We start from the raw sequence: 18,819 nt of genomic DNA, 5'->3' as shown, positions 1-18,819 counted from the left end.
TCAACTGATATGCTAAGAGAGGAGAAAAATGCAATCATATAACATGGTCACTCAAAACCAGAGATGGCATAAAAAACAAAAAACAAACAAAAAAAGAAATAAAGAACAAGGGCAATGAATAGAAAATAGTAACAAATATGGTAGGTATGACAGATATCCAACGATATCAATAATCACATGAAACATCCATGATCTGACTATACCAATGAAAAGACAGACTGTCAGAAAAAATAAGACCCAAGTACATGTTGTCTACAAGATGCCTACTTTAAATCTAAAGACACAGATACTTTAAAATTAAAGGGATGAACCAACAAACACATGAAAGAATGCTCAACATCATTAATCATTAGAGAAATGCAAATTAAAACTACAATGAGATATCATCTAACACCGGTCAGAATGGCCATCATCAAAAACTCTAGAAACAATAAATGCTGGAGAGGGTGTGGAGATAAGGGAACACTCTTGCACTGCTGGTGGGAATGTAAATTGATACAGCCACTATGGAGAATAGTATGGAGGTTCCTTAAAAAACTACAAATAGAACTACCATATGACCCAGCAATCCCACTACTGGGCATATACCCTGAGAAAACCATAATTCAAAAAGAGTCATGTACCAAAATGTTTATTGCAGCTCTATTTACAATAGCCAGGACATGGAAGCAACCTAAGTGTCCATCAACAGATGAATGGATAGGGAAGATGTGGCACATATATACAATGGAATATTACTCAGCCATAAAAAGAAATGAAACTGAGTTATTTGTAATGAGGTAGATAGACCTGGAATCTGTCATACAGAGTGAAGTAAGTCAGAAGGATAAAAACAAATACCGTATGCTAACACATATATATGGAATCTAAAAAAAAAAAAAAAAAAGTCATGAAGAGATTAGTGGTAGGATGGGAATAAAACACAGACCTACTAGAGCATGGACTTGAGGATATGGGGAGGGGGAAGGGTAAGCTGTGACGATGTGAGAGAGTGGCAGGGACATATACACACTACCAAATGTAAATTAGATAGCTAGTGGGAAGCTGCAGCATAGCACAGGGAGTTCACCTCTGTGCTTGGTGACCACCTAGAGGGGTGGGATAGGGAGGGTGGGAGGGAGGGTGACACAAGAGGGAAGAGTTATGGGAACATATGTATATGTATAATTGATTCACTTTGTTGTAAAGGAGAAACTAACACACTATTGTAAAACAGTTATACTCAAATAAAGATGTTAAAAAAAAAAAGTAAAGGGATGGAGAAAGACATACTATGCTAACATAAATCAAAAGAAAGCTGGAATAGCTGTATTAATTTCAGACAAAGCAGACTTCATACTAGGGAAAAACGTATCAGGGATAATAAAGAGGCATGACATATTGATAAACAGGTCAATTTTCCAAGAAGTCATAATAATCCTAATGTGTGTGTGCCTAACAACTGAGAATCAAAATACTTAAGGGAAAAAATGATAGAACTGTAAGGAGAAACAGATGCATCTACTATTTCAGTTGGAGATTTCAATATCCCTCTATCAGTAATTGACAGATCTGGCGGAGTGGCAAAATATCAGTATGGACATAGTTGAACTGAATGGCACCATTAATCAACTGGATCATTTGACATTTATATACTACTTCATCCAACAACAACTAAATACACATTCTTCTCAAGCTAACACAGAACATTCCCCAAGACATACCATATTCTGTGGCCTAAAACCATATGTTAATAAATTTAAAAGAATAGAAATCACAAAAAGTATGTTATCATACCATAATGGAATTAAACTAGAAATCAATAACAGAAAGACAGCTGGAACACTCACAATATATGTGGTGGTTAAACAACACTCTTCTAAATATATACGGGCCAAGGACGAAGTCTCAAGAAATAAACTGAAAATATTTTGAACTAAAGAAAAATGAAAATATAAATTGAAATTTGTGAGATGCAACTAAATCAGGGAAAATATTAGAAAAGAATAAAGATTTCAAATCAATACTCTTAGGAAACTAAAACGAACAAACAAATAACAACAAAAAAAACCCCAAATCAAATCCACAGTAAGCAGAAGAAAAGATTTTTAAAAATTAGGGTAGAAATAAATGAAATTAAAAACAGGAAATTAACAGAGAAAAGCAACAAAGACAAAAGCTTGGTCATTGAAATGATCAATGAAATTGATTAGACTCTAGCCAGGCTAACTAAGAAAAAATGAGAGAAGACACAGATTACTAATATCAGAAACGACAGAGTCGGATCCCAGGGAAAGGTCTGGAGTTGGCAGTGATAACAGCCTGAAGGGGTTAGTGCACCACGGCTAGCCAGGAGGGAGTCCGGTTGAAGTCTGGAGCTGCCGAAGAGGCAAGAGACCTTTTCTTCCCTCTTTCCTTCCTGGTGTACAAGGAGAGGGGTTTAAGCGTACCACTTAAAGGAGCTCCAGAAACGGGCGCAGAGCTGCCAAAGAGACTAGAGACTTTTTCTTGCTTCTTTGCTTCCTGGGGTGCGAGGAGAGGGGATTAAGGGCACCACGTAAAGGAGCTCCAGAAACGGGCGCGGAGCTGCCGAAGAGACAGAATACTTTTTCTTGCTTCTCTGCTTCCTGGGGTGCGAGGAGAGGGGATTAAGGGCACCGCGTAAAGGAGCTCCTGAAACAGGCGCGGCTGTTGGCACGGACAGCAGAGACGGGTGTGGGACGCTAGGGTTGCTGCTGCCGCCACCAAGACGCCTGTATGTGAGCACAGGTCACTCTCCACACTGCCCCTTCCAGGAGCCCGTGCAGCCCGCCACTGCCGGGTACCCGGGATCCAGGGACAGCTTCCCTGGAAGAACGCACGGCGTGCCTCAGGCCAGTAAAGCATCACGCTGGACTCTGCCGCTGCGGGCTCACCCCGCATCTGTGCCAGTTCCTCCCCCCTGGCCTGTGCCAGAGCCCCCGAATCAGCTGCTCTTTTAACGCCGTCCTGTCTGAGTGAAGGGCAGATGCCCTCGGACAACCTACACGCAGAGGCGGGGCCAAGTCCAAAGCTGAACCCCAGGAGCTGTGCGAACAAAGAGGAGAGGGGGAGGTCTCTCCCAGCAGCCTTAGAAGCAGCAGATTAAAGCTCCACAATCAACTTGAAGTGCCCTGCATATGTGGAAAACCTGAATAGACAGTGAAATATCCCAAGTTGAGGAGGTGGACTTTGGGAGCAAGATATACTATTATTTTCCCCTTTTTTCTTTTTGTGAGTGTGTACGTGTGTGCTGCTGTGTGAGATTTTGTCTGTATAGCTTTGTTTGCACAATTTGTCCTAGGTTTAGACCAACCCGTTTTTTTTCCTAATAGAAATTTTTCTTCTTAATAATTATTTTTTATTTTAATAACTATATTTTATCCTACTTTATTTTGTCTTCTCCCTTTCTTTCTTCCTTTCTTCCTTCCTTTCTTCCCTCCTACCTGCCTTCCTTCCTTCCATCCTCCCTTCATTCCTTTCTTCCTCCCTTCCTTCCTCCTTTTCTAACTCCCTTCCTTCCTCTATTCCTTCCTCCCTTTCTTCCTCTCCTCCTTCCTTCCTTTCATTCTTGCTTTCTTCCTTCCTTCATTTCTTCCTTCCTTCTCCCTTCCTTTCTTCCTTCCTCCCTTCCTTTCTTCCTTCCTCACTTCCTTTCTTTCCTCCCTCCTTCCCTCTCTCCCTCCTTCCTTTCTTTCATTCCTTTCTATTTTTTCTCCCTTTTATTTTAAGCCGTGTGGATTAAAGGTTCTTGGCACTCCAGCCAGGCATCAGGGCTGTGTCTCTGAGGTGGGAGAACCAACCTCAGGACACTGGTCCACAAGAGACCTCCCAGCTCCACACAATAGCAAACGGCGAAAATATCCCAGAGATCTCCATCTCAACACCAAGACCCAGCTTCACTCAAGGACCAGCAATGAAGAATGCTGGACACCCTATGCCCAACAAAGAGCAAGACAGGTCTACAGCCCCATCCATTAGCAGAGAGGCTGCCTAAAATCATAATAAGGCTACCAACATCCCCAAACACACCACCAGACGTGCACCTGTCCACCAGAAAGACAAGATCCAGCTTCATTCACCAGAACAGAGGCACTAGTCCCCGCCAACCAGGAAACTGACTAAACCCACTGAACCAACCTTAGCCACTGGGGACATCCCCCCAAAACAGAGGGAACTACGAACCTGCAGCCTGCAAAAAGGAGACCCCAAACACAGTAAGATAAGCAAAATGAGAAAACAGAAAAACACACAGCAGATGAAGGAGCAAGATAAAAACACACCAGACCTAACAAATGAAGAGGTAATAGCCAGTCTACCTGAAAAAGAATTCAGAATGATAGTAAAGATGATTCAAAATCTTGGAAACAGAATATACAAATGGCAAGAAACAGTTAACAAGGACCTAGAAGAAATAAAGAGGAAGCAGGTAATGATGAGCAACACAATAAATGAGATGAAAAATACTCTAGATGGGATCAATAGCAGAATAACTGAAGCAGAAGGACGGATAAGTGACCTGGAAGATAAAATAGTGGAAATAACTACTGCAGAGCAGAAGAAAGAAAAAAGAATGAAAAGAACTGAGGACAGTCTCAGAGACCTCTGGGACAACATTAAACGCACCAACATTCGAATTATAGGGGTCCCAGAAGAAGAAGAGAGAAAGAAAGGCACTGAGAAAATATTTGAAGAGATTATAGTTGAAAACTTCCCTAATATAGGAAAAGAAATAGTCAATCTAGTCCAGGAAGCACAGAGAGTCCCATACAGGATAAACCCAAGGATAAACACGCCAAGACACATAATAATCAAACTGTCAAAAATTAAATACAAAGAAAACATAGTAAAAGCAGCAAGGGAAAAACAACAAATAACACACAAGGGAATCCCCATAAGGTTAACATCTGATCTTTCAGCAGAATCCTACAAGCCAGAAGGGAGTGGCAGGACATATTTAAAGTGATGAAGGAAAAAAACCTACAACCAAGATTACTCTACCCAGCAAGGATCTCATTCAGATTTGATGGAGAAATTAAAACCTTTACAGACAAGCAAAAGCTGAGAGAGTTCAGCACCAACAAACCAGCTCTACAACAAATGCTAAAGGAACTTCTCTAGGCAGAAATCACAAGAGAAGGAAAAGACCTGCAAAAACAAACCCAAAACAATTAAGAAAATGGTAATAGGAACATACATATCTATAATTAGCTTAAATGTAAATGGATTAAATGCTCCAACCAAAAGACATACACTGGCTGAATGGATACAAAAACAAGAACCCTTATATATGCTGTCTACAAGAGACCCACTTCAGACCTAGGGGCACATACAGACTGAAAGTGAAGGGATGGAAAAAGATACTCCATGCAAATGGAAATCAAAAGAAAGCTGGAGTAGCAATTCTCATATCAGACAAAATAGACTTTAAAATAAAAACCATTACAAGAGACAAAGAAGGACAGTACATAATGATCAAGGGATCGATCCATGAAGAAGATATACCAATTGAAAATATTTATGCACCCAACATAGGAGCACCTCAATACATAAGGCAAATACTAACAGCCATAAAAGGAGAAATCGACAGTAACACAATCATAGTAGGGGACTTTAACACCCCACTGTCACCAATGGACAGATCATCCAAAATGAAAATAAATAAGGAAACACAAGCTTTAAATGATACATTACATAAGATGGACTTAATTGATATTTATAGCACATTCCATCCAAAAACAACAGAATACACATTTTTCTCAAGTGCCCATGGAACATTCTCCAGGATAGATCATATCTTGGGTCACAAATCTAGCCTTTGCAAATTTAACAAAATTGAAATCGTATCAATTATCTTTTCCGACCACAATGCTATGAGACTAGACATCAATTACAGGAAAAGATCTGTAAAAAATACAAACACATGGAGGCTAAACAATACACTACTTAATAACGAAGTGATCACTGAAGAAATCAAAGAGGAAATCAAAAAGTACTTAGAAACAAATGACAATGGAGACATGACGACCCAAAATCTATGGGATACAGCAAAAGCAGTTCTAAGAGGGAAGTTTATAGCAATACAATCATACTTCAAGAAACAGGAAACATCTCGAATAAACAACCTAACTTTGCACCTAAAGCAATTAGAGAAAAAAGAACAAAAAACCCCCAAATTTAGCAGAATGAAAGAAATCATAAAGATCAGATCAGAAATAAATGAAAAAGAAATGAAGGAAACAATAGCAAAGATCAATAAAAGTAAAAGCTGGTTCTTTGAGAAGATAAATAAAATTGATAAACCATTAGCCAGACTCATCAAGAAAAAAAGGGAGAAGACTCAAATCAATAGAATTAGAAATGAAAAAGGAGATTTAACAACCGACACTGCAGAAATACAAAAGATTATTAGAGATTACTACAAGCAACTGTATGTCAATAAAATGGACAACCTGGAAGAAATGGATTAATTCTTAGAAATGCACAAGTTGCCAAGACTGAACCAGGAAGAAATTGAAAATATGAACAGACCAATCACAAGCACTGAAATTGAAACTGTGATTAAAAATCTTCCAACAAACAAAAGCCCAGGACCAGATGGCTTCACAGGTGAATTCTATCAAACATTTAGAGAAGAGCTAACGCCTATCCTTCTCAAACTCTTCCAAAAGACAGCAGAGGGAGGAACACTCCCAAACTCATTCTATGAGGCCACCATCACCCTGATACCAAAACCAGACAAAGACGTCACAAAGAAAGAAAACTACAGGCCAATATCACTGATGAACATAGATGCAAAACTCCTCAACAAAATACTACCAAACAGAATCCAACAGCACATTAAAAGGATCATACACCATGATTAAGTGGGGTTTATTCCAGGAATGCAAGGATTCTTCAATGTATGCAAATCAATCAACGTGATACACCATATCAACAAACTGAAGGAGAAAAACCATATGATCATCTCAATAGACGCAGAGAAAGCTTTTGTCAAAATTCAACACCCATTTATGATAAAAACCCTGCAGAAAGTAGGCATAGAGGGAACTTTCCTCAGTATAATAAAGGCAATATATGACAAACCCACAGCCAGCATTGTTCTCAATGGTGAAAAACTGAAACCATTTCCACTAAGATCAGGAACAAGACAAGGTTGCCCACTCTCAACACTCTTATTCAACCTAGTTTTGGAAGTTCTAGCCACAGCAATCAGAGAAAAAAAAGAAATAAAGGGAATCCACATAGGAAAAGAAGAAGTAAAACTGTCACTGTTTGCAGATGACAGGATACTATACATAGAGAATCCTAAGGATGCTACCAGAAAACTACTAGAGCTAATCAATGAATGTGGTAAAGTGGCAGCATACAACATTAATGCACAGAAATCTCTGGCATTCTTATACACTAATGATGAAAAATCTGAGAGTGAAATTAAGAAAACACTCCCATTTACCATTGCAACAAAAGAATAAAATATATAGGAATAAGCCTACCTAAGGAGACAGAAGACTTGTATGCAGAAAACTATAACACACTGATGAAAGAAATTAAAGATGATACAAATAGGTGGAGAAATATACCATGTTCTTGGATTGGAAGAATCAACATTGTGAAAATGACTCTACTACCCAAAGCAATCTACAGATTCAATGCAATTCCTGTCAAATTATCACTGGCATTTTTTACAGAACTAGAACAAAAACTCACAATTTGTATGGAAACACAAAAGACCCCGAAGAGCTAAAACAATCTTGAGAAATAAAAATGGAGCTGGAGGAATCAGGCTCCCTGACTTCAGACTATACTACAAGGCTACAGTAATCAAGACAGTTTGGTACTGCCATAAAAACAGAAATATAGATCAATGGAACAGGATAGAAAGCCCAGAGATAAACCCACACACATATGGTCACCTTATCTTTGATAAAGGAGGAAAGGATATACAGTGGAGAAAAGACAGCCTCTTCAGTAAGTGGTGCTGGGAAAACTGGACAGCTACCTGTAAAAGTATGAAATTAGAACACTCCCTAACACCACACACAAAAATAAACTCAAAATGAGTTAAAGACCTAAATGTAAGGCCAGACACTATCAAACTCTTAGAGGAAAACATTGGCAGAACACTCTATGATATAAAATCACAGCAAGATCCTTTTTGACCCATCTCCTAGAGAAATGGAAATAAAAACAAAAATAAACAAATGGGACCTAATGAAACTTAAAAGCTTTCACACAGCAAAGGATACCATAAACAAGACCAAAAGACAACCCTCAGAATGGGAGAAAATATTTGCAAATGAAGCAACTGACAAAGGATTAATCTCCAAAATTTATAAGCAACTCATGCAGCTCAATAACAAAAAAACAAACAACCCAATCCAAAAATGGGCAGAAGTAAATAGATATTTCTCCAAAGAAGATATACAGATTGCCAACAAACACATGAAAGAATGCTCAACATCATTAATCATTAGAGAAATGCAAATTAAAACTACAATGAGATATCATCTAACACCGGTCAGAATGGCCATCATCAAAAAGTCTAGAAAAAATAAATGCTGGAGAGGGTGTGGAGATAAGGGAACACTCTTGCACTGCTGGTGGGAATGTAAATTGATACAGCCACTATGGAGAACAGTATGGAGGTTCCTTAAAAAACTACAAATAGAACTGCCATACGACCCAGCAATCCCACTACAGGGCATATACCCTGAGAAAACCATAGTTCAGAAAGACTCATGTACCAAAATGTTCATTGCAACTCTATTTACAATAGCCAGGATATGGAAGCAACCTAAGTGTTCATCAACAGATGAATGGATAAAGAAGATGTGGCACATATATACAATGGAATATCACTCAGCCATAAAAAGAAATGAAACTGAGTTATGTGTAATGAGGTCGATAGACCTGGAGTCTGTCATACAGAGTGAAGTAAGTCAGAAGGAGAAAAACAAATACCATATGCTAACACATATATATGGAATCTAAGAAAAAAAAATGTCATGAAGAGATTAGTGATAGGATGGGAATAAAACACAGACCTACTAGAGCATGGACTTGAGGATATGGGGAGGGGGAAGGGTAAGATGTGATGAAGTGAGAGAGTGGCAAGGACATATATACACTACCAAATGTAAATTAGATAGCTAGTGGGAAGCTGCCGCATAGCACAGGGAGATCACCTCTGTGCTTTGTGACCACCTAGAGGGGTGGGATAGGGAGGGTGGGTGGGAGGGTGATGCAAGAGGGAAGAAATATGGGAACATATGTATATGTATAACTGATTCACTTTGTTGTAAAGGAGAAACTAACACACTATTGTAAAACAGTTATACTCAAATAAAGATGTTAAAAAAAAAAAAAGAAAGAAACGATACCACTACAGATCCTATGGACATTGAAAGGATAATAAAGGAATACTATGAACTGTATATCCATAATTTGATAACCTGGAGAAAATGAACCAACCCCTTGAAAGGCACAATCTACCAAAACTCGCAAAAGGAGAAACAGTTAATCTGAATAGGCCTACATCTATTAAAGAAATTGAATAAATAATTAATAATCTTTCAAAACAGAAAGCACCAGCCCCAACATTGGTTCACTGGTGAATTCTGTTAAACATTTAAGGAACAAATGAAACCAATTCTGTAAAATATTTTCTATAAAATACCAGAGGAATTACTTCCTAACTTATTCTATGAAGTCAGCATTACCCTACTACCCAAACTGGGTGAAGACACTATAGGAATGAAAAACTACAGACCAAAATATCTCATGAATACAGATGCAAAAATCCTCATCAAAATATTAGTGAATCAAGTCCCACAATGTATGAAAAGAATTATACAACAGGACCAAATGGAATTTAATCTATCTATGCAAGTCTGGCTGAATATTTCAAAATCAAATAACATAATTCAACAAGCTAGAAAATAAAAATTATATGATCGTATCAATAGATGCAAAAAAAGCAAGTAACAAAATCCAGGAGCACTTCAAGGTAAAAACCTCAGTGAACTAGGAATAAAGGAAATACATCTTCAGTTTAATAAAGAACATCTACAAATAACCCATAGCTAACATTGTACTTCACGGTGAGACAATAGATGGCTTCCTACTAAGATCAAGAATAAGACAATGATGTCACCTCTCATCATTTCTATTCAACATCATATTAGAAGTCCTAGCTAATACAATAAGGCAAGAAAAGAAAATAAAAGCTATACAAGAAGAAATTTTTTTAAAAGACAGCTGTATTTGTCACAGATGACACTATTGTCTATGAAGAAAATCTCAACGAATAAAGAAAAAACTGCTAAAATAAGTGATTATAGCAAGGTTGCAGATTACAACATTAATATACAAAAGTCAATTGTTTTCTTACATATTAGTAATGAGTAATTGGTATTGGAAATTAAAAAGACAATACCATTTACATTAACACTGAAAAAAATGAAATACTCAGGTATAAACTGCACAAAATATGTATAAGATCTATAAGAATAAAACTGTAAAACTCTGATGAAGACATCAAGGAATATCTAAATAAATGGAGAGATAGTCCATGTACATGGATAGGAAGATTCAATATTGTCAAAATATCACCTCCTCCTAACTTGATAGATGTTGATACAATCTCAATCAAAATTCCAGCATGTTACTTTGTAGATATTTACAAACTGATTTTAGAGTTTATATAAAGAGGCAAAAGACCCAGAACAGCCAACATGATATTGAAGGAAAAGAATGAAATTGGAAGATTGACACTACTAGACCTCAAGACTTACTATAAAGCTCCAATAATTAAGACAGTGTGGGACTTCCCTGGTGGCTCAGTGGTTAAGAATCCACCTGCCAATGAAGGGGACGTGGGTTCGAGTCCTGGTCCAGGAAGATGTCACATGCCATGGAGCAACTAAGCCAGTGCGCCACAACTACTCAGCCTGCACTCTAGAGCCCGCGAGCCACAACTACTGAGCCTGCGTGCTACAACTACTGAAGCCTGCATGCCTAGAGCCCGTGCTCTGCAACAAGAGAAGCCACTGCAATAAGAAGCCCGTGCACCTCAATGAAGAGTAGCCCCTGCTTGCTGCAACTAGAAAAAGCCCATGTGCAGCAAAGAAGACCCAATGCAGCCAAAAATAAATAAATGAAAAATAAATAAATTTAAAAAGAAAGACAGTATGGTATTTGTGAAAGAACTGACCAATAGATCAGTGAAGCAGAATGGTGAGCCCAGAAATAGACTTACACAAGTACAGTTAACTGATCTTTAACATGGAATAAGGGTAATTCAATGTAGATAGTCTTTTCAAAAAATGATGCTGAAACAGATGGATATTTACATGGAAAAAAAATTTAAATAAATCTAGACACAGATCTTATATTTTCACAAATATTAAGTCAAAATGGAGCATAGATCTAAATGTAAACCACAAAATAATCAAACAGCTAGAAGAAGCATAAGAAAAAATATTAGTGATCTTGGGTTTCACAATATTTTTAGATATAACACCAAAAGCACAATTCCATGGGAAAAAAATTGATAAGTTGAACTTGATTAAAATTAAAAATGTCTGCTCTATGACACTGTTAAAATCAAAAGACAAGACAAAATGGAGAGAAAAGAATTGCAAAAGACATATGTGATAAATGACTGGTACTCAAAGTACATAAAGAACTTCTGAAACTCAACAATAAGAAAATGAACAACCCAATTTAAAAAATGGGCAAAAGACCTGAACAGATACCTCATCAAAGAAAGTATATAAATGGAAAATAAGCATATGAAAAAAATATTCAACACTGTATGTCATCAGGGAATTGAAATTAAAACAACAAGATACCATCACATATCTCTAACACACTAGAAATCAAAACACTGACAACACCAAATCCTGGCAATGATGTGGAACATCAGGAACTCTTATTCTTTGCTGGCAGAAAAACAAAATGGCACAGCCACTGTGGAAGACTGTGGCAGTTTCTTTTAAGACTAACCATACTGTTAGCAGGCAATCCAGCAATTGTGCTTCGTGGTACTTACCCAAATGAGTAAAAAATTTATGTCCACACAAAACCTCTACACAAATGTTTACAGTAGCTTTATTCATAGTTGCCAAAATTTGGAAGCAAGCAAGATTTCCTTCAATGGGTGAATGGATAAACAAACTATGTTATATCCATACAATGGAATATTACTCAGTGATAAAAAAATGAGCTATCAAGCCATGAAAAGACATGAAGGAAACTTAAATGTATATTATGAACTCAATGAAGCCAATCTGAAAAGGCTACAAAACTGTATGATTCCAGCTATATGACATTCTGGAAAAGGCAAAACTATGGAGACAGTAAAAAGATCAGTGTTTGCCAGGGGTTTAGCAGGTAGGACGGGATAAATAAGCAGAGTGCAGATGATATTTAAGGCAGTGAAATTATTCTGTATGCTACTGTAATAGTGGTTATATGTCATTATACGTTTTTAAAAACTTATAGAATATAAAACACAAAGTGAACACTAATGTAAACTGAGGAAATTTAGTAAATAATAATTTAATAATATTGGCTCATCAATTGTAACAAACAATTGTACTACACTGATGCATGATGTAAATAACAGGGGAAACTGCTGGGGAGCTATAAAGTACATGGGAGTACATGGGAACTCTATGTACTTTCCATTCAACTTTTCTGTAAACCTAAAACTGATCTAAAAAATAAAGTCTATTAATTAACCAAACTAATAAGATTTCTAGGCCCTTAAACATTACTTTCATTATCTTACTCACTTGTTAAAATATATCATATTTATACTCTGTCTGACTTTCAAGGATTTTGTAATCTTCCATTTTATCAGTTCAGCATTATTTTAATTATTTCTAAGAGATATCCTCCATTGTAAGAATTTAGAATAGATGCCTCATGTCCCCCATAAATAAATCATATTCATCCTGAATATATTCTTTCATTGTTGCTGTTTTCTCTTTGAAATTCGTTCATCTCCCTTCTGCTGATCTAATGATCCTATGCCTTGAGATTATTCTCTCCCATAAAAACATCCTCAAAGACACAAGCTTTTAGTAACCTTCTTCTCTCATTATAATTACAGTTTATACCACAAAATAAATGGCTACACTATATCTTCTACAGGGCTGCTGTGGTCCTCATAGGTAACAGTACTCTCAACTAGATGGTAAGTTTATTATGATGTATATTGCAGACTGGCAGAATCCGCCATCCTCTAATATGTCACTTTGGAAGAATTATCTTGAGCTAAGGGCACATGAAAAACAACAGGTACAAGAAGAGTGCTCTGACCTCCCCTTTTCTTCCTGAAAGCAGGAATAAAACACTCATGTGAAAGATGCTCTCCCTACACCAGGAAGAAAAAAACAATCTTATCACCAGAGACAAGAAGTAGAGGCTGAAAGAAATCTGTACAAACAGACCTTGTTAAAAGAACTCATCTTCTTTACCTCCCCACATATTTTAGTTACACTTCCACAGCTGCCTCTCTTTGTTCAACCAAGTATAAAAACATTTAAGTTTCACCATTTCTTTGGGTCTTCACTTCCTTATGAAGGCTCCCATGTCACATAAATCCTGCATTAAATAAATGGGTATCCTTTCATCCTGTTAATCTGTCTTATGTCAATTTAATTTTAAGGCCCAACCAAAGACACTAAGAGGGCAGAGCTAAACTTTTATTTCCCATACAATATTTCTTAAGTTTTACCCACAGCATTTTAGGAATTAACAGAAGCTTATTAATGGAATGAGTCCTAGGATATTATTTCAGCTTTTCTGGTAATCCAAGAATACTTGTATAATAATGATTGTATCCTCAAGAACAGAGAGAAAATGACATGCTAAGTTCAGGAAACTCCCTTGAAAACTCAAGACATTAAATGTTTAAAGGTTTCTTAAGTTACCTATCAGACTTACACCTTGGAAGAGTAGCCACACGTTGAAAATATAATACATATAATACTGATAAAAAAGATATCAGTAACTCATATAAAAATTTCACATATGCATTGATATTAAAAGAAACCCCCCAAAATAAAACACTAACATACTTTGGGAAGGCAGAAAGGCTGCAATGGCATTAATGACATTACTAAAGTTCATACAGTCATGCAATATGTAACATCTAGTGTTACATGCCATAGGTGACACATCTGGTTTCTTTGATCATAAGTATCAGTACCCCCATGAGCTATCCATATTCAAAGTCAAGGTAAGAACCTTTACACTGACATGGGGTAGATTTAATCTACTGCTTAGAATCCCTACTTGCTGCACAACAATTTCAATAGGTTAATAAGTGTGGGAGAATGATTGGTATTACTATTCCAAAGCATTTGCCATAAGCTGGGCTAAAGTAAACAGGGTGGAAAGGAAAAATTCTGAAACATGAGAGAATATTATCAAAATATTAGACATAGTTATAGACTACTGGGAAATTAAGTATTCACAAATGGCATAGTCAGGAGTATCATTCCCAAGCCTAAGAAGCTCCTATTACACATCAGTCTTTTCAATCATATAAAGATGGCAACTGTCAATGTATTGCTATAAACATGACTAATAATAGCAAATTTTCATACAAGGCATTATTAATATCAACTTTAATTTAGGTTGGCTTAAATTTTTAATGAGAAACTTACCTTACAGAACTTGACTTCTGCCTCTAAATGATGAATGTATTGACACTGGTCACTGATGATGGGAACAAAATTGTGTTGAGCAGGCATATCGGTTTCCTCATATTCTGATGATTTCTAAGGCAAAAACAAAAACAAATGAAGCATGTTTGGATTTAGCAAAGAATCAGTTAATACCATCTCCATACTCAATTTAGCACTGATGTCATATAAACATAGTATAAACATAGACTAGGGAGATTGCTTCAAGATGGCAGGGTAGAAGGACGTGTGCTCATTCCCTCTTGCAAGAGCACCGGAATCACAACTAACTGTTGAAAAATCATCGACAGGAAGACAGTGGAACTCAGCAAAAAAGATACCCCACATCCAAAGACAAAGGAGAAGCTGCAATGAGACAGTAGGAGGGGCACAATCACAATAATATCAAATCCCATAACCGTGGGGTGGGTGACTCACAAACTGGAGAACAATTATACCACAGAAGTCCATCCACTGGAGTGAAGGTTCTGAGCCCCACATCAGGCTTCACAACCTGGGGTTCCAGCAACAGGAGGAGGAATTCCCAGAGAATCAGACTTTCAACGCTAGCAGGATTTGATTGCAGGACTTCGACAGGACTGGGGGAAACAGAGAATACACTCTTGGAGGGCACACACAAAGTAGTGTGCACATCAGGACCCAGGGGTAAGGAGCAGTGACCCCACAGGAGACTGAGCCAGACCTACCAGCTAATGTTGGAGGGTCTCCTGCAGAGGTAGGGGTGGTGGTGGTGGTTGTGGTTCAATGAAGGGAAAAGGACACTGGCAGGAGAAATTCTGGGAAGTACTCCTTGGCATGAGCCCTCCCGGAAGTCTGCCATTAGCCCCACTAAAGAGCCTGTAGCCCCCCACTGCTGGGTTGCCTCAGGCCAAACAACCAACAGGGAGGGAACTCAGCCCCACCCATCAGCAGACAAGGGGATTAAAGTTTTACTGAGCACTGCCCACCAGAGCAACACCCAGTTCCACCCACCACTAGTCCCTCCCATCAGGAAGCCTGCACAAGCCTCTTAGATAGATTCATCCACCAGAGGGCAGACAGCAGAAGCAAGAACTACAATCCTGCAGCTTGTGGAATGAAAACCACATTCACAGATAGAAAAAATGAAAAGGCAGGACTATGTACCAGATGAAGGAACAAGATAAAACCCCAGAAAAACAACTAAATGAAGTGGAAATAGGCAACCTTCCAGAAAAAGAATTCAGAATAATCATAGTGAAGGTGATCCAGGACATCAGAAAAAGAATGGAGGCAAAGATCAAGAAGATGCAAGAAATGTTTAACAAAGACCTATAAGAATTAAAGGACAAACATCTAGAAGAATTAAACAACAAAAAACAGAGATGAACAATACAAAAACTGAAATGAAAAACACACAAAAAGGAATCAATAAAAGGATAGCTGAGACAGAACAGATAAGTGACCTGGAAGACAATGATGGAATTCACTGCTGTTGAACAGAATAAAGAAAAAAGAATAAAAAGAAATGAAGACAGCCTAAGAGACCTCTGGGACAACATTAAATGCACCAACATTCGCATTATACGGGTTCCAGAGGAGAAGAGAGAGAGAAAGGACCCGAGAAAATATATGAAGAGATTATAGTGGAAAACTTCCCTAACATGGAAAAGGAAACACCCAGGTCCTGCAAGCGCAGAGAGTCCCAGGCAGGATAAACCAAAGGAGAAACACACTGAGACACACAGTAATCAAAATGACAAAAATTAAAGACAAAGAAAAATTATTAAAAGCAAAAAGGGAAAAACGACAAATAACATACAAGGGGAGTTTCCCTGGTGGCACAGTGGTTAAGAATCTGCCTTCCAATTCAGGGGACATGGGTTCAAGCCCTGGTCTGGGCAGATCCAACATGCTGTGGAGCAGCTAAGCCTGTGCACCACAACTACTGAGCCTGCACTCTACAGCCCTCAAGGCACAACTACTGAGCCCTCATGCTACAACTATTGAAGCCCACATGCCTAGAGCCTGAGCTCTACAAGAAGAGAAGCCACCACAAGGAGAAGCCCACGCACAACAAAGAGTAGCCCCCGCTGACCGCAACTAGAGAAAGCCCGCGTGCAGCAACAGACCCAATGCAGCCAAAAATAACAAAAAAGAAAGAAAAAAACATACAAGGGAACTCCTATACTGTTAACAGCTGATTTCTCAACAGAAACTCTACAAGCCAGAAAGGAGTAGCAAGATATACTTAAAGTGATTAAAAGTAGAAACTACAACCAAGATTACTCTACCTGGCAAGGATCTCTCTCAGATTTGCAAGAGAATTGAGCACCACCAGATCAGCTCTACAACAAATGCTAAAGGAACTTCTCTAAGAGGGAAACATAAGAGAATTAAAGGACCTACAAAAACAAACCCAAAACAATTAAGAAAATGGTAATAGGAATATACTTATCAATAATTACCTTAAATGTGAGTGGATTAAGTGCTCCAAACAAAACACATAGATTGGTTGAATGGATACAAAAACAAGACTCATATATATACTGTCTACAAGAGATGCACTTCAGACCTAGGGACACATAGAGACTGAAAGTAAGGGGATGGGAAAAGATATTCCATGCAAATGGAAATCAAAAGAAAGCTGGAGTAGCAACACTTGTATCAGATCAAAACACTTTAAAATGAAGAATGTTACAAGACACAAGAAAGGACACTACATAATGATCAAGGGATCAATCCAAGAAGAAGATATAGCAATTATAAATATATATGCACCTAACATAGAAGCATCTCAATACATAAGCAAATGTTAACAGCTGTAAAAGAGGTAACTGACAGTAACACACTAATATTGGGGGACTTTAACATCACACTTACACCAATGGACAAATAATCCAGACAAAAAATTAATAAGGAAACACAAGCTTTAAATGACACAATAGACCAGATTTAATTGATATTTATAGGACATTCCATCCAAAAACAACAGTATACACTTTCTTCTCAAGTGCATATGGAACATTATCCAGGATAGATCACATATTGGGTCACAAATCAAGCCTTGGTAAATTTAAGAAAATTGAAATCATATCAAGCATCTTTTCCTACCACAACACTACGAGATTAGAAATAAATTACAGGGAAAAAAAAACACAAACATATGGAGACTAAATCATATGTTACTAAATAACCAAGAGATCACTGAAGAAATCAAAAAGGAAATTAAAAAACACCTACAGATACATGACAATGAAAACACGGTGATCCAAAACAGATGGGATGCAGTAAAAGCGGTTCTAAGAGGGAAGTTTATAGTAATACAATCCTACCTCAACAAACAAGAAAAATCTCAAATAAACAATCTAACCTTACACCTCAAGGAACTAGAGAAAGAAGAACAAACAAAACCCAAAGTTAGTAGAAGGAAAGAAATCATAAAGATCAGAGCACAAATAAATGAAAGAGAAACAAAGAAAACAATAGCAAAGACCAATAAAACTAATAGCTGGTATTTTGAGAGGATAAACAAAATTGAAAAACCTTTAGCCAAACTCATCAAGAAAGAGAGGGAGAAGACTCAAATAAATAAAATTAGAAACAAAAAAGGAGAAGTTACAACAGACACTGCAGAAATACAAAGCATCATCAGAGACTAGTACAAGCAAAAGTATGCTAATAAAATGGACAACCTGGAAGAAATGGACAAATTCTTAGAAAAGCACAAACTTCTGAGACTGAACCAGGAAGAAACAGAAAATATGAACAACCAATCACAAGTAATGAAATTGAAACTGTGATTAAAAATCCTTCAACAAATGAAAGTCCAGGACCAGATGGCTTCACAGGTAAATACTACCATACATTTAGAGAAGAGCTAACACCCATCCTTCTCAAACTTTTCCAGAAAAAACTGCAGAGGAAGGAACACTTCCAAACTCATTCTATAAGGCCACCATCACTCTGATACCAAAACCAGACAAAGATACTACAAAAAAAGAAAATTACAGACCAATATCACTGATGAACATAGATGCAAAAATCCTCAACAAAAGACTAGCAAACAGAATCCAACAACACATTAAAAGGATCATACATGGTGATCAACTGGGATTTATCCCATGGATGCAAGGATTCTTCA

The 18,819-nt window shown here is 37.5% G+C and overlaps 1 protein-coding gene across 7 annotated transcripts in view; it reads right to left on the bottom strand.

Moving 5' to 3' along the window:
• SDCCAG8 (SHH signaling and ciliogenesis regulator SDCCAG8) overlaps nucleotides 1–18,819 on the bottom strand; it is a 268,459-nt gene that overhangs the window by 233,396 nt on the left and 16,244 nt on the right. For 6 of the 7 annotated variants that reach the window (XR_010840028.1, XR_010840016.1, XR_010840031.1 and 3 more), the window contains exon 4: nucleotides 14,679–14,792. Coding sequence is in view for 4 of the 7 variants with exons in the window: in XM_059079192.2 (XP_058935175.2) it covers nucleotides 14,679–14,792 (114 nt within the window). In the remaining 3 variants the exon portion in view is untranslated. Of the gene's footprint in view, nucleotides 1–14,678; nucleotides 14,793–15,134; nucleotides 15,296–18,819 lie in introns of all 7 variants that reach the window. The other variant, XM_067030709.1, reaches the window with a different exon arrangement.

This window comes from Kogia breviceps, chromosome 1, assembly GCF_026419965.1.
Source record: "Kogia breviceps isolate mKogBre1 chromosome 1, mKogBre1 haplotype 1, whole genome shotgun sequence".
Lineage (NCBI taxonomy): Eukaryota > Metazoa > Chordata > Mammalia > Artiodactyla > Physeteridae > Kogia > Kogia breviceps.
Note: the sequence above shows the minus strand (reverse complement) of the source record. Positions and strands in the feature narration are given on the sequence as shown.